Source organism: Asterias rubens, chromosome 3 (assembly GCF_902459465.1).
Source record: "Asterias rubens chromosome 3, eAstRub1.3, whole genome shotgun sequence".
Taxonomy (NCBI): Eukaryota; Metazoa; Echinodermata; class Asteroidea; order Forcipulatida; family Asteriidae; genus Asterias; species Asterias rubens.
The window spans coordinates 1,628,656-1,653,695 of NC_047064.1; the positions used below are offsets into that span (position 1 = coordinate 1,628,656).

General features: G+C 37.6%; 1 protein-coding gene across 1 annotated transcript; it reads left to right on the plus strand.

Annotated features, from left to right (window-relative positions):
* The first annotated feature begins 11,763 nt into the window (after positions 1-11,763).
* On the plus strand, positions 11,764-24,501 carry LOC117287967 (homeobox protein Hox-A10-like). Its single transcript, XM_033768630.1, has 2 exons — positions 11,764-12,127; positions 23,338-24,501. The coding sequence occupies exons 1-2, from the start codon at positions 11,764-11,766 to the stop codon at positions 23,898-23,900; spliced, it is 927 nt and encodes a 308-aa protein (XP_033624521.1). The 3' UTR covers positions 23,901-24,501.
* The last annotated feature ends 539 nt before the right edge of the window (positions 24,502-25,040 follow it).

Genomic DNA, 25,040 nt, shown 5'->3' on the forward strand with positions numbered 1-25,040 from the left:
TATCAACAGCTCTCCATTGCTCTTTACCAAGTAGGTTTTTATTATGTTCACAATTATTTTGAGTATAAACAGTGTCCAATACTGTTATAATGAAGCATTGGCCAAACAAACACTTCCTAGTGCCTGAATGGTCTTTCTGTCGTTAAACAAGCATATGTAGTAGGTTTTCATTTTACTTTGCGAAATAACACGGTCAGCCATTTAATGGAGTCAAAAACTTGACTCCACAAAATGGCGTGCTGTGTTAGTTCTCAAAGCAAAGGGAAACCGTGCAATTTCGAGGCATATTTGTATGGATCATTATATTCTACCTTTAAAACATCTTTCTAACCATACGCATTTTCATAACAAACGGTTTCAAACGCTTTTCATGGGCCAACTCGCCCGATCCAAGGCAACGTGTCCCTTTAAAATGTTCAACTGTATGAGTTATATCAAACTGTATCCCAAGATGTTAAGTATATGAGGGCGCAATTTATATAGTAAGATTGACAAAGAAGTCTGAAGAGGCACGCCCAAAATTATCGCAAAAAAACCACAAACTAATATGATCAATAACAGGATAAGCATTTATTTCAATATCCCACTTAAAGGCACTGGATACTATTGGTAACTACTTAAAATAATTGTTGGCATAAAAACTTACTTGGCCTAACGAGCAATAAGGAGCTGTTGATGTGATAAACGGCTCCCTCTGAAGTAACCTAACGTAGTTTTTGAGAAAGAAGTAATTTCTCACTAACATGAATCTAATAAGACACCTCAGCTGAGGTCTCGAATTCAAGGCATAAAGCACCCAGTTTGTGCAACAAGGGTGTTTTTTTCTTCCATAATTCTCTCGCAACTTCGACGACCAATTGAGTCCAAGTTTGTTCGTTATTTTATGCAAGTTGAGGGTCTTTCACAATAATTACCAAAGGTGTCCATGCCTTCACACCAAAATTATGATTTCTTTGGCAGTTTCAAAATTAATAATGGACACTGATATCATATTTTATTTGTTAATATTAAAAAGCAAGTATTTTTTTACAGATCGCCATAATTTTTGTCGCATTCCTTGTATTAATTGAAAGTAATGTCAACGAGATAACAAGGTAGATGCCAGACGATATTCAAACAAAAAAGTATGTCGGAAAATGGAAATAAAAATATTTCAGCATTGCATCGAAATCATCGTACATCTTTATGGATACCCTGATATTACCGAAAGTAGTACTTAATTTATTGAATGAGTGCAATGTTTATAAATTCTTTATTTCGTTATAAAGTGATCTGATCATACTAATTATAAGAGTTTGTGCTAAAAAACAACTAGTAAATAATTACATCGTCTCGAAATGATGTGATGGGTAAAATGAAACGTATACCTTTTCGTTTGTCAAATAACAAATATATTGAAAATGAAAAGTAGCTGGTATAATGAAGTTAGTGATGGTAATCCTAGTATTATACCTTTTCAACAACCGCCAATATTATCTTGGCGCCCCTACGTCTGACCCAAACCTCTTGGGGAATTAACGATCCAGCGCCATTCTGATCACGTGACGATAATTTTACAACAGCTAAGCCCATGAAGTGCCCAACCACGTCATAAAAATTCATATTTGCTTAATATCATTAATGTATAGTTGTTGTCTTTCATAAATAAAGTTTGGGTGATCTTTTGTTTGCCGAGGCCATGGAGTTGTTACCACAACGTGATGGATGAAGTCGTGGGGCCATCAGCTCTGTTTGACCGATGAACTCTGGTGCCTTTTACCGGTGAGTTTTTCGGAGTGTCCGTTTTAAGACATTGTGTTTCTGTATACAGCCTACCGCCATCTTTATGAATTTTGTATTGTGAGTATCGGTCGTATTGTTCTTGGGGGCTTATGAAGTCATTCAGAGAGATCAAAAAGTGAATATCTAGTGAATAAAAAGTACATCGACTCTTCTTCTGAAAGCTTTAGAGTTCATGAATAATTCATTCATATTCTCTTTGTTGGGTGCGGCATTTACAATTGCGTCATGATCGTTACCACAGCAATGGGTTTTTGTATTGGAGTACTTAATTACTCAAACCAAAACTATTTTCAAATCAACCAGTCAAAACATCAATGACGTTCTTTGAAAACCATTGGTGGGCAGTCAGTAAGTTGTTGGTGGTCGCTTTATGGTGGCAGTATGAATGACGAGTCACAAATAAAACGTGACTTTTCCTTCAAATGTCTGCCCAAAACACCAACCGTTTATCACAAGATCAGACAAGTTTACCGCAAAAACAACATCAGTGTTTATTGATTTAACAATGGACATAGGATAAGGCACAATGGACATAGGATAAGGCACAAAGAAGAATTTGATATTTCTAGCAAAGCTAGGAGTTCGTTGTTGAAATTTCAATTGGAAACGAAACATCTTAAGTAGAGTTTAATCATTTTGAGCAACATCTTGCTTGAAGTTCATTGATTGAAACGGCAGACTTGACAACACCACGTTTCAAATTGCACCTTTGTTAAATATTACGAACTACATGGATCATGGTCTTTCATCATGACTTGAACACTCGTTTAAAACAGCCCAGTGACCCACAGATTACAGAAACCAAAATGAATCGTTTCACTTTCAATATTTGGGGAAACAAAGAGCAAGATTTGTTGACGAAACTAGAAAATCAAAACGAACGAGTGTAAACTCCAGTCAGAGTGTTGTTTCCAAACGATCACCCAAGCATTTTTGTTTTGCTTTTTTTGGAAGAATCGGTCTTGTTTTAGTTTGTTCCCGTTAAAGTTGCATCACGATTTGACAAAGATAAAACAAACAATTTGTTTGACCAAACAATTTGATTTTTTCCCCTTGAGCAACGAATTTTGACAGACAACAAAACAACCAAACCATGAAATACTTTTAAGTATGTCAATCACAATGCACGAAATTCTATGCTTGTTATTGCATTTTCCGAAGAATTGAAATAAAATAAATATAAAACATGCAAAATGTTGGCAGATCGCTGTTTGTAAACGCAATAACAAGATGGGTCTTAGCAATGACGCAGGTGTTACTTTTAAACGTATTACTAAGAGTTTACGAGTTTTTTTTTGTTCAGTTCCTCAAACAAAATTTTAAAACTTTCTCGATTGAAAGACTTAGCTATTATACATTTAAACCATTGTTTCAAACCATCAATTAGACAAACAAACGAGCGACGGAAATGTAACTGACGGAATTTAATGATAAACGATTCCATCAATTTTTTTAATCTTGGGTGACATGGTTGGCTAGTGCTTAAAGCACATGCCTCTCAACACCCGAAGACCTGGTTCGACTCCCGGCAAAGGTAATGCGAGAGTAGAGTTGTGTGTTGGCTCTCTTCTATGTAACGATGGTTTTTGTCGGGGCCCCGCCGGAAAAATCAAGCATTTTCGAAGCATTTTTGATCTCCGGCTGTGCTCCATGTTCGTGGGTCGATGAGGCTGCCTGCCAAAGGCGCGCTCGCATACCTGTTTCTTGAACACGTTGTAGCCTCATCCTTCGTAGTTCAGCTTCCAGCTGCAAGTTAGCCTTCCAAAATATTATCCAACATTGATTGAATCACGATTATAGCTTTGTCTTTAGATTGCTTTTAGGTTATAAGACCGGATATGACGGTCAGGAATATATTCGGTTTTTATCTGAAAAGAACGACGATACAATTCGTTCGTTTGATACATGTTTAGTAAAGGAAAATAAAGCACATTAAGAGTCTTATCTTACGGCAGAATGCATTATTTAAAAAAATGATTATCAATGCGTTGATGAACGTGCACACGTATTGTAAACAGTATGATACAGAATAGTAGAGTTTATAACAGTATTCAGACAATCTTTCAATTAAATCGTTAATCTAATACAAAGCTTACATCACATCATATAAAATACAAGACAATGAGTCAAACGAAATTTGTGTAGCAATAATCATTGTTTTACCGAGGTATAATCGTTGAATTCGTTACATGTACAAACGGCCTTTACGCTGCTAAGATGCCCGTAGATCGTTACGAGATAACGGCAGCTGTAGCGTGTTAACGACCCCTACGTTGGCCGACACACCACGGCAGTAGTTCCTGCCGACGCACGCTTCCCGAGAAAACGTCCGTAGGTAGAAATACCACAAAGAATGCGTTGGTAGTCTCGAACGAAATTCGTATAATTAGGCACATATATGTACATTTTTCTAGCTTATTACCCTTTTGTATCAACAATAATTCAACTGCTGGTCATTTCACAGTAAAAAACCATCAAAATAATTATTATTATTAATTTGGAAACAAACATTTGTTTTTAAAAGTGATATTTTTGATCACGAAGTCGCAAATGACATTACATCGGATCGTTTCAACGTTCAAACGATTTTTTTGTACTTGGTGTTCTGTGCTTTCTGCAAAAAATGTTTTTTTGGTAGGCCTAACTGCTTGTCTTCTGAGATAACAGTTGTAAGAACTGCAAACAACTGTTACGAACAATATCTAACCTTACTATTATTATGAGAGAAAAAAACGAGAATGACAACTTCTTGTTTCGGTAATTGCTTGTCCTCTTAACTTTAACCCCCCCCCCCCCACAATAACAGTTGTAAAAACTGAAAACAACTGTTAACAGTATCTAGTCTTAGTATTATTATGAGAAAAAAAAAGAGAATGACAACTACAAAATGTTGTACAATTGATGAGAATAATATTCAAATGGTGTTTGTTTATCTTCGTAATAAGCTTACGAACAACCATTTCTAATCAGACAGAAATCCCGTTAGTGTGAATTGATTTTCAGAAAGGTTTTGTTGTTGTTCTTTGTCTGGGCCTTGTTGAAAAATACAACTCACACAATGAAATAAAACTTTATCGTCCCTATCGGGAAAATGCTTTGACCTGTATCATAAAAGAAAATATATCACTAAATGCCGAAAATATAGAAAACAATATTGTACAAGAAACCATAAACAAGTTAATCGTGGAATATGACGAGGCAGGTTTTCTAAAAATACGTTGTTAATAGTTCGGTTAACTGAAGTATGACCGTGGTCCATGTTTTGGGATTATTCTTAAAATTTTATCTATGTATGCAACAGAGAACATGACAAAACAACCGCAAACAGTAAAGTGTTTATTTTTTTCTGATTTTGTCATTCAACAATACGTGTATTACGATTGTTGTTGCCAAACATAAAGAAACGTCATTACAAACTGCCCTCTCCTGAAAACTGCCCTCTCACGTTTATTATTTTGTAATGTTATTGTTTAATATACTGTAGCAATCTCAACATTAAGAAAATTTGAACTTGTGTTGGTCTCTGGGCTGCTTTAATTCGAATGTTTTTACAATAAACTATTAATATAAACAAAGCAACCCACACCATTTCCTAGATTAAACAGTTAATTTCTAGACATTTCTGCTCAAAACTCATACTGTCTTGTCAAACTGCACCGAGGTTAAGAAGTTGAAAAAAAAAGAAAATAAAGCAGTGTTTCATTCTCTCTTCTACCACAACAAAAGTTGCTAAAGCTAAGCCCTGTGACCCCCCAATATACCAAACACCTCCCTAAGGGGGCGTGAAGTTGCCCAAAATTCAAAGAGGTTTTATAAGACGACCTTGACTCGAGAGCAAACCTTTCGATGTCTCTCTGTTTTTCTCCCAACAAAATAAAAAGAGTGTAATAATTTCTTCAGATGACTGGGTGTTTATTTATTGGCGATGCGGCATTCTTGGTAAATGCCAATACGGTATTTCGTTGTGGGCATAAGGGGTGTGTTCGCTGCCTGTTTACCCCAGAAAATGTGAGTTATTTGTGGATCATAAATTGAGATATTTATGTATTTTGGTTGAGTGTGGAGGCAGGACGGGGGTCTGGCATGTGTTGAGTCCTGAATCTTTTCGACAATTAGGTAAAATTATTCTCGTAGTGGTGATGGATTATTTGAAGGCGAGGCTTGTGGGTGAGACTTTTCTCTGCGGGCTTCAAGTTAGCTGGATTAACATTTATATAACGTTGATACTCGTTCTAGTGATCCCGAATAAAAAAGTTCTTGCTAAAAAAAAACTTAAAAAAAAACCGAGTTACTGTATAACATTTTTTTCTCTAAAACGCGAGCTTATCCCAGGTAACTATCGTTGTCATACAATTGTGTAAACGTTTTAAATGTACAAGTCAATTTCAGCAACAATTCTTACAGTTTCGTTAACGCATTCAGATTTACGAATTTCCCCCCCCTAATCCACTCAAACTATTCTTTTTTGGCTATTTTAATGCATTTAATTTCGATTTTGTGCCCACACGACCTCGTTTTACTCGTGCCGATTCGTTTCGGTCATTCTATTCATTTATAAGTATTAAAGGTGAATTTCTACAACCAGTACACTTTATGAAATTGACTGGTTGACCAGCTCCATGCTGCTGGCTTTTACGGAATTGAATAAGTCTTATTTGACCTACAATACATACAACTGACCCGTGGAAATTTCCGATTCAAAAGGTGGTCTATAGCGTTTTGAGATATTGCCACAAATCTGGAGCGGTTTTGTCCACACAGAAAGATAACCTGTTGTTGGAATTATACAATCTGATAAATGTTTAATGTAGAAAACCTCAACAACAACATTTTTATGAATGGAAATGTTTCTTAAAATAGTATACATTATAGCTGCAGTGATCCTTACCAAGTAAGTGTTAATGGAAATTCATTTTTGTTGAGTTATTAACCCTCCCTTTACATGAAAAAATAATATTAAGGATACAGTTGAGTAGATTTCATACAACTCTTTATGTTGAATAATGTCGAACGTGAGATGATGTCAACGGCAGTCAGCAACTTCCTGAGTTGCTGTTTGAGATCTGACAAACACAGTGGAGTGCTATACAGGGCGCCACCAACGACTTAATTCCGTTGATTTGGTCGGATAATCGAATCGATGATTTGACGCTTGATAACTCAAAATAGTAAAAAAATAATTGTCTTTATTTAGAGGGAAAACAAACGTTGAAATCAATGAACTGTGTGTGTGTTTCTATTACAAAAGAGTTTGTGACTTATTATTGTCAGTGCGTATTTTGTATAAAAAAAAATATTTACATTATTACATTTTAAAGACTTTCTTTCAATATGCCTACAACAAAATTATGCAATGGTAAAAACCAATCTAAAAACTACGTTTTGGATTATGGATTTGAGGCATTGCATGAAAAGGTATTAATGTAGCTCAGTTTTGTAGAAACGTCATGTGTACCTTAAACATACTTTGCTGTGAAATTAGGTCTCGTGAAATTAGGTCTCGATAACTTGTTCACAGGAACAAAGTACACAGCAAATACCCATCGTGTTACCGCAAACTTAATACATGTTTCGGATTGTTTTGGTATTGATATTGACTTTGAATTGGGTTTCTCTCTATAATCATGTTATTCTAGACTCGGGTCTATAAGAATTACATCAACGAGCATCCGATAGTAGTCCTAAGTATTTAAACATCATTGGTAACTCAAATTGCTAAACCCTGGAGGAAATTCCATGCTATACACATGGAGGAATTTATTTCTCCATGCTATACCGGAGCTATATGTGACTGATTCATGATCAACACATGCATCCAAGCTGCCGGTAGCGGGAACATCTAAAGAAGAAGACACCGTATGACAAGACGGTGTCCTTAGTATTTGGACCCGGTCGTTAATAAGACGTTTAAGTAGGGGGGTGTGGGGAAGCCGCCGGTGGGGGCAATTTGACAAATAAGATGAGAAATGGGCGACCTGGAAGGACAAGAAGACGATTCAACAGATAGTCTTGGGGTTATTTTGTAGATACAAAGTTCATATAGTGTTATGTTTGTGTTAAACAATGATTATTATTATTTTATTTTTTGCGGGGGGGGGGGATTTGGGTGGGTTAGAGAAGAACATATCGTCTGCTCAGAACTAGTTGCAACCTAGTGCAATTTGTTTGGTTTTGATAAATTCCTTTTGCGTAGTTTGGAGTTCCTATAGACGATGTGACCTGTGACATCACATGTTTACAGAAAGAGCTACCAAGACACATTTTATGGAGATTGCATTGTCCAATTTTTATCAACTTTTGATATGATGAAAGGGGGCACATCTCAAAACTTGTCCAGCTTTTACTTTCATAACTCTTGGATTTATGTGGAAATTATGACACAAAATGTCAACTTTCCCATATGAACAGTGCAGTATCTTGCCTGCCAGACTAGCCAAAGAATGTACAAAGTCACACTTATTGTAAACACAAGTTCACATGGTCTATATTGGGGTTTATTGATCAAAAGTGGTCTTTGTCTTTATCTAATTTGTTTTCAAACTTATTATGGTCATTACAAATAATAATTTATGAACAGTGTCATTAGTGACCTTATAGTTCTGAGCAGACGATAAACAGTATTTACTAATCATAATGTTATTCGGTTAATCCGTTTAGGATGGGTATGATCGTCTGAGATGGGATAATTGGGGGAGTGAAAGGAAGACACTACATCAGGGATAAGATTAACATCTGACATCTTACTTGGGAAGATGTCAAGTTTTCAGAAAGAGGTAGGCGAGCACTTTTATCCTGATACAATTTATTTTCAGAGACACCAGGCTCAGGTTGGAAGAGCTGACTGGAGCTATGGCGGATAAACCATGGTGTAGGTATAGCATAGTGCCTTGACCGTGGTCAATGGATAATAAAGATGATGATGATGATGATGATGATGATGAAAGAAGTGGGGGGGGGGGGTCACATGTTTAGTTCTTTCTTGTATGCTTTATCAATGAAGTGGGGAATGTTTTTTCTGTTTTTTGTTTTTTTTAAAGAATATTATGCTTTTGTTTGTGAGCTGCATTTGTTATTTGTAGAGCGTCATTTAAATGTACCGTATTATTTTTAACTGCTTTTAGGGGTTGTTCCAGTAAACAGGTGACAACAATCCTATTCAAGAATCATCGAACAAGTGACGCTGTGGTCAAATATTAGAGAAAGGGTGCTCAGCCTTGCTTTCTGGAAGAGAACATCTCATATCCTTCTTCCCACCACTGTTTTAATTTTCAACCACGTCCAGTTACAACTTCTCTTGAGACAAATTTACACAATTTGACCCAATTTCAGATCATAAAACCCCACCAGCCTCCACATTACCCTCTTTGAGCCAGTTCTCGTACCGAGGTTTGGACCGTGGATCGAGCGGCACTGAGACCTTCGGAAGCCCTTTGATTTGCGGCCGATACTGTGAGGTCTGTCCGCTGAAATGGTCGTAAATGCCCCCGTTCAATCGCCAGTCTTTGATCTTACAGAAACTCAAAATAAAAATACCGAGTTTTACTGACCGCGTTTTCCTGTTTATTGCTTTTAAGGAAAGCTAACTTCCAACAGATTGTTATTTTCTTCTCTTCTTCTGCTCCCGTTAACAGTCATCTGTTCTAAATTAGGACTTCAAAGGAAGTGACTAGCCCTGTACTTTTTATGTGACACCTTTACCTTTAAATTTATATAAGCAAATACAGTAACTTGTTTTGTTAGTTTGTGTTGTTTCGACTTTGCTTTACTTCCAAATATCTCTTATGATGAACTTTCAGTTCCCCAAAACAACGATTCCAGAACAAGACCTGTTTTGTTCATTACTTTGAGTAAATCAAAGTTGACAGTGGCCACATGAAACCCCATCCTTACATTGGTTAGCCATAACATACCCTTTTAAGTATTTTAAATTTAGTACCAACTAATTAACAATTGTCTTTGTTTATTTTGTTGCCGTGGTTCAGTCTCATGATTCCTGGAGGAAATACTTTTTTTCAACTGCGTGTTTGCGCGCCCATGAACAGATAATGAGAGACAAAGGTATGAAAGTTACTAAAACATATTATAACATTTGTTTTATATTAACAAGAAAAATGTAAGGTGAACACGAACAAGGAGAAGGAGGGGGAAAAACCCCAAAACAAACAAACAAACAATAATCATTTCTTGGCACAATATTGTAAATTTCATTGGACAACTGCATTGTTTTACCAGGTCAGTTTGATGCCGTAATACTCACAACACTCATCGTAATGAACGTGTTCTATAATACTCACATAATGTATCAAACAACATATAATTATAATATTTCTCACTTAAAATGTTGCTTTGCAGGGGAACGCAAGAAGGACTAAAGCTACAGCTGCATGTGTGCTGAGGAACAGCACGTAAGGAAGTATTAATTCATCGTCAGTTAATTATCAGTGACTTTGATGAAACTTTATGCATTGGTGCATTCAGGCTTGTATTTGATTTAAAATTTCACTATAGTGTCAAAATTCAAATCCACAAAAGGAGTAGTAACGACATATTTTTCTGAGAAGTATTTGTCATCTATCTGTTTTACAGATAAACATGTGGTGGCGGTGGTAGTGGTGGTGATGGGGGGGGGGAGGTCACACTAGGTTTGTGTCACTTGTTCTGAGAAACAGCTCTGTTTGAATTTGGAGGATGACGTCACTGTAGTAGGTTTGAAGGAAGCAAATCAAGATATATGTTACTGTCTCAAGCAGGCTCTTGAAGAAGTGTACTGCCGCGCCTGTTTTAAAAAAAGTGTAACTTTCTAATTTATTTTACAAGTGTTAGAGGTCTAACTTTTGGATTGTATTTCTTATCCCTGAATTACTGCCTATAGATAGAAAACTCAAATGAAAATTATGAAATACCAAAATGTATATTTCATATAGTTACAATTAGGCAGCGTATCGTGTGATACATTGGGTAGACGAAACAACCTTTCCTCAGAATCAAGTATTAGCCTACACATATTATAAACTTATAACATATCTTTGAATGTTGCCCACACCAGCACTTGGGCATGTTTGTTGTGACTTTTCTCATTACAATTTTCCCAAAATTATAGGTCAAAATGTAATTTCAGCTAAAAAGGAAAGCAACCATTCCGAAAGAAAACATGGTCTGTTCCAGTTTACGCGTCGATTACACACCCATGGTTGAACAGAGAGGGCCCAACATTTTACACAGGTAAGGTTATTCAAACACACTCTGAACTACCCATCTTGTTATCAACTTAAAACAACAATGTCTCTCTGAATACCACTCAGATGAACTTTTATGAAGACTTCAAAGTATCCAAGCCAGCACCTCGTCAAAACACGCGTTTTTATGTCCGTAATTTATACGTAATCGGATGGGCTGACCCGATGTCCAGATCACGTAATGCACTTCGGCCATTATTAACCACTGTCCATCCCCTTGTCATCCTTGATTGGATAATAACTATCACGTGTCCTGGGGGACACTTAAACTATCTTAAAACACAAGTCGTCTATAAACTCGACAGGAGTTCGGTACACTAACATTACACGCGTGCTTTTAGTTGAAAATTGCTTCAAAAGTTTAACTATTTTTTATGAAATTATCAAAAGAAGTTGATTATTGATTAAGTTGACGACTTAATTGTTTGATCCAAACGACCTCGTCTCTTCATTACTGCAGTTGCTTTGAACTACTGATGATAAACTGACAATAAAATATTTATTTCGTGGGCAGGAAAATAGAGTCATCAAAATTTGACGACTGGAGTTATATTTTATAACTTTACCTTGGAGTAAAACCCGTTTGATTGCGATCAATATGCAATATGACACATACCATTCCCAATTGGAAGGTTTGCAACAAGGCAAGACGTTTACACCAATTGTTTCATCATTGTATGACAACATAACACCCGGTAGTAATGGCCCATTTCCACTGCCACAAAACGGTAATTATTTTAGTTTGATGGGCGGGTTTTCCTGCCATAACCCACCGGGGTACGAGTTCACCAACAACCGAGGAGGAGGAGGAGGGGTAAGCGGAGGGTTGGGATCGCAAGGAGGAAGCAACCCTGAAACAAACTTTACTCCTTGGTCGTACCCTTCAGAGAAACCCGGCCAGGACTTAACTTTCCCCATCAACTTTAACCAGCAGGGTTGCCACACCACCACTAGCGCGGGATTGCAGAGTTCCTGCGCCGTGCTGCAGGAGCGTGAGCCAGGGTCTCAACAAGGCCAGATGAAGCCCCCAACGCAGGGGACTTTTCCGGAGTCGGAGAAACTGCAAACATCACCACAAGATTGTCTTCTTCAATCATGCAAAGTAAACGGTAAGTCACTCAGTACTCGTGTTGTAATAATAACAATTATATGTGTAGATTGCCAACAGCAGCATGAGCTTTGGTTATATTTCTTAGATGTTTCCCACAGGATACATTGCAAAAACTCTTAATGATCTGAGAGATCTAACTAAACAAAAGGAAGTATTGATAGTCATCACATGGTGTCACCGCAAACCTTTCCATGTCGTATTTCCAACATGCAAAGTTTCAATTCTTACTTAAACCAGTGAACTAATCCATCTAACATTTTTTTTATGGCACCATCAGTTCTTTTGTTTTACATCCTTTTGCTAACACTGGCAAAGAGCTTGATAAAACAAAACATGTTTCGTCATTTTGTCTTCGAGAAAGACTCTGCTTGGGTCGAAACGTCAGCTAGGCTATACAACTATTTTGTTTTCCTTATGAAGACTGGCTGAGTTCTATTTTTTTCTCGAACACTAACTTTTAAAGAGGTTATCAGTGTGCCTCTGAGTTAAACGAAAGCCATGCTTAGACTTTCATTTGGTATATGGAGCTTCACTAATCTGCTTCGATAAGAGAATCCATAAGATTTGACCAAACCAGAAGTAGAAGAGGAAGACGACGGAGACAACGTAATCCATTATTTTATGGTCTAATCCAGATGATCTATTTAGTTTGTCGGAAAAGGGGCATCAAATTATTTAACCAGCATATAGTATCTGTAACTGGACCATTAGCACCACTGCAGTGTTAATTCTGGTCCAAATTCATTCTGATGCATAACTAATTTATTAAAGTTATAAAATTTGTTTTTACACTTTATCCAATACAGATGCAACAAATGATCTTTTCAATGAAAATTGCATTTTACTTATGTTAATCATTGTCAAACATTTATTTACTTATTTTTACAACTTGAACTTTTAACAATTCAAACTGAGTTCCTAATTGTAAGGCTTACATTTGTAAATCACCCACTAGAGGATTTTAAAATTAAATTTCTTGTCGCTGCTCTTACAAGAAAAACCTCAACTTTTTCCTGATTTATACCCCGGACATGTCACAAATTTTTGGAATTGTAGGCCAAATATCTATTTCTGTTCATCATGTCACGGATTGACCTTTGAACTTGACATCCAATATGACCTGTAGGCGGTTCAGCTTTACAATACTACGTGTAAAACTATCATCGTATGACTATTGGCAAGTTGAGGCGTGAAATCCAATAATGCAGGCATTATGCGATTAAGAATACAGTATCATTTATAAAAGTTGTACAGTTATAATCTTGAATTTTAAGGCAAAGTATACATTTGTTTTTTGGAACCGGTCAATTGTTTTAAAGACACTGGACACTATTGGTAATTGTCAAAGACTAGTCTTTACAGTTGGTGTATATCAACATATGCATAAAATAACAAAAATGTAAACATTTGAGCTCAATCGTTCATCAAAGTTGCGAGAAAAAAAGACCTCAAATTCTAAATCTGAGGTCTCGAAATCAAATTCGTGGAAAATTACTTCTTTCGCGAAAACTACTCCACTTCAGAGGGTTCTATACTATCAACCTCTCCCCATTACCCGTTACCAAGTAAGGTTTTATGCTAATAATTATTTTGAATAATATTACCAATAGTGTCCACTGCCTATGTACAATAAAACAATTGTTTCAATCATGTCTTTAAAACGTGATTTTCTATAAACTACAGAGGATGCGAGAGAACATTTAATTTAGACAAAATGAGCATATGTCTTTCAGTTTTTGGTTTTCTCAAATAATGATCTTATAAGAAACTAGATACGAATGGATATTTTTTACTCCAACAAAATTTAGTATTAGTTTGGTGGGAACAACAAATGAGATTGAGGGTTGTTGTTTTATTACCACGCATGACTTTGAACCCATGGGGCCTTTGGATTGTATTTGCCCATGGGCCCTCGGTGGTGTTACGGTCTCGGATGGGGTACCGGAGTCTCGATTCGAGCGGTCAATATAACAGCCTACAAATCTTTCATCTAAAAAAGTTGTTATGATTCTTTTTTTAATAAAGAGATAAATAAACGAATTGTAAGTAGCACACGCATTATCTGTGATCAGTGATTTGTTTTAAACATTAATTGTGAGTTAAATTTTGTTTACGTGAAAAACACATTGTGATCCAAACTGTCTTCCAATCATCAACATGATACATCAATATCGAATAGATAGAATCGATGAATATTGTTTTTCATCACCATGTGGTAATCATCTTAATACTTTTTGATGGGGGTACCTTAAAGGCAGTGGACACTATTGGTAATTACTCAAAATAATTATCAGCATAAAACCTTACTTGGTAAAGAGTAATGGGGAGAGGTTGATAGTATAAAACATTGCGAGAAACGGCTTCCTCTGAAGTGACGTAGTTTTGGAGAAAGAAGTAATTTTCCACGAATTTGATTTCGAGACCTCAAGTTTAGAACTTGAGCTCTAGAAATCAAGCATCTGAAAGCACACAACTTCGTGTGACAAGGGTGATTTTTTCTTTTATAGTTATCTCGCAACTTCGACGACCAATCGCGCTCAAAATTTCACAGGTTTGTTATTTTATGCATAAAGTTGATATACACCAAGTGATAAGACTGGTCTTTGACAATTACCAATAATGTTCACTGTCTTTAACAAAGGCTTTGCGAAACCAATACTAATGTTACGGTTTTATGCAAACAAGGACGCTATATACAACACTCTGTCGTTGAACCATCGGCCAGGTTAGTCAACAAGGTCCCGAAGTTAAATCAAACCCTATAAAAATAAAAACATATTGGATGCAACTTAATACGATTGCGTTTGCAACGTCTTTACACACAGTAAAATGTCTGGACTGAATCATCATAAACATCAGTTTATGGAGTTTGGGAGTAGGATATGGTCAGTTTTCTATAAACATTAGTATTAGGTAATTTAGCCCGTTATTGTGTGACGATTTCAGCTAAAACTTTTAGAGAGTAATTAAAACCACTCAATTTTTGACTGCAGTCAAAAATTGAGTATTGCTTTATCATGAAGGAATCTCTACAAGCCTTACTTTTCCCCGTAATTTGAGCTGGTGAATCAATTTGAAAACCCTGTGGACTGATTAAGCTGAACTTCTAAGTGTATCTCTCTCGATATCCGTCAAATTTGTTCGGTGATCGCCCAACGTGACAGGGGTGCCTAATGGCCTGGGACCACCCCGTCGATCGGAGCGGTACACGGCATCCTCAATTGGAGCATGGTTGATGACTTTATAATTGAAAGTCAAACTTCCACTTCTAAAGATATTGGTACGGTTTCGGAAATACATGTATTCGGGTGTTAAAACATGCCACACAATGCAATGCTTGTGAGCCAAGCTTGGAATTGTTATTGTTTAAGATGCTGAAGATTTGAATCAAGGTTCGGGTTGAATTACATTTTGGAAATCAGGTATCAATTCCAATATTAAGGTGGAAATGAAATGAAATGAACTGTTTCCTCGAAGTTAACGCATCTTAACTCGTCGAAAACAGTAGATATAGGCCAAGGCCTTGTTTACATTTTAAGAATGGAGGTTTACTACAGAAAAAAACAACACTTGCAACTTGTTTAATAAAATTGTTTTTTTGACAAGCGGTGAATATCTGTCACTAATTACTCATTCATTGAGCTTTGAAGTCGGCCCTCCAATCCATTTGACATTAATCATGACTTACAGTAAACATAATCGGCCTATGCCGTGCCAATATGAAAGTTAAAAACTTCTTGAGACGTTTGGATGGGCCTTTATCATTTGCCAGCCATCTTAAATTTCTCACCATCAAATATTAAGCATGAACCCAAATGAGGCTGGAAGGGCAATGAGTCTGACCCCTTTGACTTATGAACATAAATCATTATTAAAAAATAAATATCACAGTCTGGGGGACACCACAAACACAGTAACAGATCATTTTAGATAGTTTAGACCCCTAGCTCACGTTCCCCAAAACGAACTTATTTGATAAACCTGCCAGAAACCTTTTTATGATAAGTTTGTTTGAAATGTGCCTCTTGCTAGTCTCAAGTATTAAAAACGTAGAGTACATGTTATGTGTTGATAGAAGATAAAACCCCGGATATAATCTGGCGGGAATTGAATCAGGGTCCATGCTATCTTCGCGCGCTTTATCAATACATGTGTACAGAGAAACCCGAATGAGTGCGTCCGCGATCAGACCGTTTCTGGTACCTCACACAGAAAGGATGAAATAACAGATCATTTTCGGTGGATAAAAAAAATACATCTGAAGACATTCAAATCGTAAGTGTAAGCACAAAAAATGCTAAGCACACTATAATATTGCTTAGCAGAAACAGGTTACCACCTCAAGTTACGTGAAGTATGTATTGCTGTGCCTGGTGTCCGACTCAATTTTTCATTAGCAAAGACATTTGACAAGCAGTATGTTTTGCTCATCAGCTTTATTGAAATTAGGCCCTGAAACGTGAAGTGGGAGGATCGTTTGTGTAACAAACCTACTCGGCCGGGTAAAACACAAAAATATCTCTGAAGACATTCAAATCGTACTGATATTGTCGTGAAATCGTCGTGATATTTACACCACTGGTTCTTAATGAAAGCAAGTTTCGTTATTGGTAATGAAAAACAAACGCGAAATATGAGGATCGCGCGGGTAACAAACCTACTCGGCCGGGTAAAGATAGCAATACGTTGCATATTAATTCGTTTAATGTACCGATTGATCAATGGCGCGTAGTCGCTGCTTGATCTAAACTTATGGCATGAAATAACAGAGTGCCCAGGTGCAGTGAAAGCACCTTCGGCCTCAGAGTGAAAGATGATCTATGTTTTTCAATAGAAGCGTGTGGGTTTAGAGTAGACCATGTCAATGATCAAATTTCATAGAACTGCTTAAATATAAATTCTGCTTAAATATAAATACTGCTTAAGAATCCCTGCAATGAGCAGGATACAAGTCACAGATTGTACATGTTGCATCGTATTTTGGCTGGTTACCGTATTCTGGTTAGCATAACTTTGTTTTGCCTAGCTATTAATATCTCTGTGCTTAAGCAGCTCTAGCAATTAGGCACAGGTTAAGGGAATAGAAACAAAGTCACAAGAAGGGGCTTCGGTTTTGAAATATTGTTATGACCTTGACACAAGTTCATCCATCACGAATCCTCAACTATACTCGGGTTATGGTTAAATAAAACCAGTTAGAAATCAGAAAATGATTTAAAGTGGCGACTCAGGAATTCCTTTTAACGAAAAACGTTGACCCAAAGTCGTTAGTGGGACAATAAATGCTGAAATGAAGAGCCAATGAAAATTTTTGGATAGAAACATGTTGTAAAAGTAATGATCAACACAAGTATCACTGGAAATTGCGTGGTTTTCCTATTAACTCGTCGACAAACACGGCTGGCCATTTATGGGAGTCAAATTTTTGACTCCCACAAATGGCCGACCTTGTTAGTTCGCAAAGTAAAAACCACGCAATTTCGAGGCAAATGTGTGTGGATCATTGTACTATAATTTTAAAATATCTTTCTAATCTCATGCGTTTTATAACAAACGCTTTTCAAAGACCGTGTTCCTTTACCGATTATGAAAGTCATTCAAGAACCACACCTTCTGTGAAATAGTTCTCGATGAATTGAGGTCAGAAATCTGAAAATCTATTAAAAACAAACCGCATGTAATGCAGCGCAATAGAGCCATACTGTACATTGTTAATGTACACAAGTATACACCAAGTCCCAGTGTAAAGCAAGTCCCTGAACCATCTGTATGAAAATGCATAGCATTTAAACGTTTTTTTTAATTTTTTTTTTATTCTGCTGCGTGGCGGCCCAGGTTTTAAAACTGGTGTATATATTATAAGGAAATATTTGATAAAGTTAAAAAATATATTATTTTCACACTTAATTGAAGAATTAAACAGACATGTTAAATCTCTTTTTTGAATATGTGTTGGCTCTGAGAAGAGCCGGTGTAAACGATGTTCAACTTGGAGTCAGACTGAAATTCTGGTGCCTGCGGATGAGATGAATTTGCTGCTCAGGTAGACCCCAAGAGGTTGAGTCTTGATCGGAGCTGGATGAAGGCTGCCGAGGTTGGACGGGCAATACTTGACTGTGTGAGCGTTGTCCCCGTTGACACCACATAGTGGACAGGTGTAAGCTCGTAGTCTGGGACAGGCAACCTTGTCCAGGCTGTTCTTCAGTACATGGGATGTGTACACCTCTTCGCTCTCGCCGTTATTCTTGCAGAAGACGCACCATGTCGGCTTGGGAACCACCCAGCGGTTTGCTCGCTGCGGGCGGCTCTCTCGGGACAGCTCGTCCATGGTGAAGGGACGGAACCCGGTGTCTGCACTGCTGTCTTGGTCTTGCTTGATTTCTTGGCCTTGTTCCTGGAGGAAATGTGGCTCGGAGACGGGGGCAGCTGGAGTGACGAGGCGGGCAAGACCGAAGTAGTCGTGGAAACGGTCGAACTCTCTTGGCTCGTTGATGAGCATCTCAATAGCCAGCTCATTTTCTTGAAGGAAGACAGACCCGCTGGAATTCATCTTGCAAGTAAATTTTAGCTGAAGACTGATAGAAGACTTGTTGTTAACTGATTGCTAGGCAAATCAAATGTGATGTCTTCTCTCAAACGATCATACTTTTTATCCAAAACGTCTTGGTTCGGGTTGGTGTTTGAAGACAATGGGACTCGTCGATGGCGGTGAGATAAGACAGTCGCACCTTCTTATTGTTGCCGTTGATCTCGGGCCGCACTCTATGCATGATTGCTCCCGATGGGGGCTTGGTCGGAACACGGTCGGAACTACTGAGGTGCATGGCTGAATGGGACGGTAATGACCAAAGCCCACAACCTGTCACGAGCCAGTGACTCCAAGCAGTGGCTATAGTTAGGACTTCTTCAAACACAAGCCGGCAAACTTGTTTGCCAACAAAGGGAGTAATTATACACTGATTTGTAAAGAAGTCATGGATACTTGACGCTCTAGACGCTTCAACAATAAGACAGTTGCGCCTTCTTATTGACAGGACTAAATTGAAAGACACGATTGGGTCTTTAGTCAAGTCAACCAGTCCATGAGTCATCCCTAATAAAATAACGCAGCAAACTACAACAGTTTTCAAGTAGAAAACCGATTCAAGTGGCACCGATTTTCTACAAATTAAAGGGACAATTTTGTTTAACACGTTTCAAACAAGCACACACAACTTGTACTCTATCTTTCAAAACCACTGTTAGCGAGATATTTAATAACAATAATTCGCACCTATCTGGGAAAGCCGATCAAGGCGCCTAAACACAAAAGGAAAACAGTTAGAAGATAGCAAAGCAAATGATGTTCAGTTTCTTCTTCTGTTAGGTGATACAACATTGCTATAAACACTAATTAAAATAAGAATGTATTTATTAAGTTAGACTCCAGCCAATGAAATTGTTCTGCTACATCGCATTAGTAGCATGTTTGCTATAGAGTGAGTTCAAAATTTGTCGGTTTCTTCTTAATTTAAAAGAGACTCATTTTGGAAATCTCGCAACGAGTCTCAATTCCGCTGGAAAGTCGTGCTTTCATGATTTCAAATACTTGACAACCTTTTCAAACAAGACTTAGAAAAGAAAGCCATGTCAAAAGTTTAGGCATCTGACCCTTGCAGCTTCAAACACGGTTAACACACAGCGATTTACAAATAACAATGCTAGCTCATTTCAACACCCCTTCCACGAAAGAAGACAATCTTAAAGTATTTATGAGAAAATGAGACAGTCTTAGAAACTTCTATGAGAATAGAAGACAATCCTATAAACAGTGGACACTGTTTTTTGGGGGTAATTACCAATAGTGTCCAGTGCCTTTAAAGGCAGTGGACACTATTGGTAATTACTCAAAATAATTATCAGCATAAAACCTTACTTGGTAAATAGTAATGGGGAGAGGTTGATGGTATAAAACAATGTTGGAAACGGCTCCCTCTGAAGTGGCGTAGTTTTCGAGAAAGAAGTAATTTTCCACGAATTTGATTTCGAGACCTCAAGTTTAGAATTTGAGGTCTCGAAATCAATCATCTAAAAGCACACAACTTCGTGTGACAGAGGTGTTTTTTCTTTCATAGTTATCTCGCAACTCCGACGACCAATCGAGCTCAAATTTTCACAGGTTTGTTACTTTATGCATATGTTAATATACACCAAGTATAAGAAGACTGGTCTTTGACAATTACCAATAGTGTCCACTGCCTTTAAATAATACTATGATAATGTAAAACAATCTTAAACATCTATTATGAGAATAGAACCTTTCATTATTGACTCTCGCAACTTGTAGAGTACAATAATGATCGCAGCGTGTGCTTTTCTTTATTAAATCATTTAATTTCGTTTAAGCTCATCTGGATACAAAAAGTGTCGAGCAGATCGAGCAGGGTTAGAATTGGGGTACTTTTGCAAATTGCAAAATTGCTTTAATTGCTTTAAAGCCAAAAAGGACATACAGCTTAAAATGCAAAAACAGTTAATGGTCTGATGTTCGGACCAGAGTCCAGTGTTTCTCGAAGGTTGACTATGTGGGCTTGGGCGGAGCTTGGAGGTAGAACCTCCATGGTGGGAACACGGTCGGAACTACTGAGGCGCATGGCTGAATGGGATGGTAATGACCATAGCCCACAACCTGTCACGAGCTAGTGATTCCAAGAAGTGGCTATAGTTAGGACTTCTTCAAACACGAGCCGGCAAACTTGCTTACCGACAAAGGGAGTAATTACACTGATTTGTAAAGAAGTCATTGATACTTGACGTGCTTGATGCTAGTCCAATAAGACAGTCGCACGTTCTTACAAAGTATCAAGGGTTAGGACAGACGTGGGGTTAAACTAGCAAGTCAACTTGGACATGAGTCATCCCTCATAAAATAACACAGCAAACTATTGCAGTCAAACACGAAGGGGGTCAAACTTTCTATAAATTAAAGGGATAAGTTTTTAAAACATGTTTTAAAATCAAGCAGACACTACTCATTATCTTTCAAAACCCCGAGAGATATTTCTTGTAAACGATTTCTTTAAAAACAATTATTAATTAAATACCTATATAACGTTATTTTGCTAACCAAGAGGTAAGTTCATTTAACATTAAAGACACTGGACACTATTGGTAATTGTCAAAAGACCAGTCTTCTCACTAGGTGTATCTCAACATATGCATAAAACAACAATCGGTCGTCGAAGTTGCGAGATAATCATGAAAGAACGAAGTGTGTGCTTTCAGATGCTTGATTTCGAGACCTCAAAATCGTAATCTGAGGTCTCGAAATAAAAATCGTGGAAAATTACTTCTTCTTCGAAAACTGCGTTACTTCAGAGGGAGCCGTTTCTCACAATGTTTTATACTACCAACCTCTCCCCATTCCTCTTTACCAAGTAAGGTTTTATGCTAATAATTATTTTGAGTAATTACCAATAGTGCCCACTGCCTTCTAACGCCCCTTTCCTGTAAGAAGAAAGTCTGAGCGTCTGCTATAATGAGAATAATAACATTTCACAACAACTCTCACAACTTATTGAGTACAATGTACTTCTCCGAACATACTCTTTTCTTTCTAAGTATATTTCACAATATCCGAAATTTATTTAAATTGATCATAAATAAGGACAAAAACTGCATGAGCAGATCGAACAAGGTTCTGAATAATATTAGCCCAATAATCTCGTGTTTTTAAACATATAATTAGCTATTGTAAACTGCTTTCCAAACGGACCTGTAGACAAATACAATAATTAACTCATGGCCTGATGTTTCGACCCTATGAGTCTTCTCAAAGTCTAAATACTTTGTTTTAGCTTTCGACTCGAATATAGTGTCCAAACATCAGACCAGTAACAATTTTTTCCCATCCGCATTATACCACGGGCTTCCTTGCTAAGCAGTTTGCAACGGCAACATAGGCCCAATACTAATTTTCCTTGTGTGGTAAACAATAACTATTAGTTTTTCACGTACCCCCCCCCCCCAAAAAAAAAAAAAAAGAGAAGAAAAAAAAGAAGACTTTATTGTTGCAATTTTGTATCAATGTACCACGATCTAGAATCATTTTTTCTCTCAGACACTCGGATGTATTTCCTTCTCAGTTCGAGTCCTGTTTTTATGAAAATGAAGACAGACATTCCCCAAAATCTACCTCAGCGCCCGGCGGGACTTTTGATGTTCCCCTCCGGCCGAGAAGAGGGGCTGGCCTTTACGACCTCCTCACCTGTCTACAGCCACGTTGTGCCCTTCGACTTTATTGGGTCATTCCGGTAAAAGTCTCAACCCCGCGGCCGACGTCCCTTCTTCTTTTAGAGATGAAACCAAAATTATGTAACAAAACTATAATATTAATTTGCCTTTACTGCTGCATAATTGAGTTGAAAAGCCGCAGGGTGAATGGTTTGTACTTATGCTTTGTCTGACGAGACTTAGTGGAAATGATGGAATTAGAAGACACTTTCAGAAAAAAGAGCTGTTGGTTTCTTAGCTCCTGACTAATATGTTTTTATTTACCTATAATTTGCCGAAACGAGCGAAGCGTCAACGACGGGGATTGACTACTTTCACATGATACTTAGGACAGATGGAAAAACTAGGTGGTATGGGGGGGGGGGGGGTGAGGTTCTGCGCTTGTGCTGAGTAGTCTATCTGAGAACCATTTTCTGAATGATCCAAACATTTGTTCATATATAATCATTCATTACTAACTAATTGTTGATATTTTCATAAAATAAAAAGTGTATGATGACGCTGAGGTACATGATGACGCTGAAGTACACTGACGGCTTCATGTCATAGAGGGCGCTACCGAATATTGAAGCCATACAAAGCTATCTTTTGTGTTTGATTCACATACGTTAAAATGACGTATGAGTGACATAAATTATCCAGACTTATTGTAAATTATTATTATTTTTTCATTTTCAGGGTTGGTTTATATCTAAAAGGCTTTAAAACAACAACAGTTTTCAACGGTAGCCGGGTACATTATAGCAAACCAGTTTGCTTCATTTCAGCAAATAAGTTTTGGCTTCGTTTGCATGTTCCTTTATGTCTCCGGGCAGGGAAATCCGCCCCAGTTAAGAAAATAAAATCAATGTTCCTGTCATTATTTTATCTCAATGTAACTCAACAGATTCAATAAATTATCCAGACTTATTGTTAATTATTATTATTTTTTTTCAGATGGAACGTCACCATCAAGGTTAAACTGCAACGACAACAATAACAACATCAACCAAAACAACAACAACATCAACCAAAACACCACCACCAATGAGAGCAATAAAACCAGCCACGACAAAGCACCGTGTAGATGGATGGCAGTCCAGTCTCCAGCCGAACTTCGCCCGCCGAGTATCGACGCGGAAGCCCCCATCGTGACCGTCATCCGCCCGCCTCGTAAGAAGCGACGCCCGTACACCAAGTACCAGACCTACGAGCTAGAGAAGGAGTTCCTATTCAACATGTACTTGACACGGGACCGGAGAACCCATATCTCCCGGTCGCTCAGCCTCAGTGAGAGGCAGATTAAGATTTGGTTCCAGAACAGGCGGATGAAACTGAAGAAGATGAGGATGAGGGAAGACTTTGATGGGCGTGGTCACCAGATGTTACAGGGAGGACCTCACCACCTACATCACCACCAGCCGCATCTTCACCATCATCTTCACCATCACCATCAGCAACAAGGATGTGATATGACTGTTGCATTGCATCATCATCCACGTCATCAATTACTCATGTGACATTGCGGATTAAGATAACTTATTTAAAACACTTACTTTATGTCACTCATACGTCATTATAACGTATGTGATGAGGACTTTTCCCGAGACTTATATTGCTTATTTTACCATGCTGTTATGTGTATTCACCTTTCATTACATCGTTACCACATGGGAAGATTAGTTGCTGTTGCAAACTGCTTATCAACCAAAATGACCTATGGTATAAATACAAACATAAATTAATTACCTGACACATTTCGAGCAGAGTTTTTCCCGAAGGCAAGCTAACTTTTGGACCAAGGATAATCTAAAAAGAACTCCACTGGATCAATGCAGATTTAATTATTTTGTGATAATAGAAATGAAACCCTGTATATCAATTACGATATACATCAATGTCACAGATAACAGTAACCCAACTGATTGATTATGACTGAAAACAATGCACCATTTACTACCCGTGCGTATAGTAAATTATCAAACAATTTGGGTCATGATCGGGACAAAAAAATAATTAATAGTGGAGAGCGAGAGACGGAGTGTAGTCCAGTAATTGTTTTAAAGGGATGCTGCAGTGAATTAAAATAAAACAGTTAATTTTGCTGTCATTTATTTCTGATATATGTCTTGAACATCAATAAAATGTGTTTTGTTTGTTCCCGACATATCTGACTTGCGTAATTAGCGAATAAGTCATGCCCCCCCCCTTGTGGATTGTTACCGCCCCCTACCATCGACGTCACGTCGGGAATTCAAACATATCGTCGGCAAAAAGAGTCTGGTCCCTAACTACACGCGCCTAGGTACCAGGCCACACAGTGCACACGTCTCTATATGCACACAGCCATAGGGGCCCGACGGCTCAGGTTCCCGACATGACGTCACGTTTATGCCCCTTTAAGGGGCGGGGTGGGTTCCCCTAATCTCTTGAAAACCATTTTTAAAATACTTGCGCATTTAATAAAAAATAATAAAAAAATATTTCAGGCTTAAAAAGTCATGTTTTGTACACAGCTCAATGGAAGAAAACATAAAATCTTATATTTTATGGAGATTGCACTGTCTAATTCTTATCAACTTTTGATATGATGAAAGGGGGCACATCTCAAAACTTGTCCAGCTTTTACTTTCATACCTCTTGGATTTATGTGGAAATTA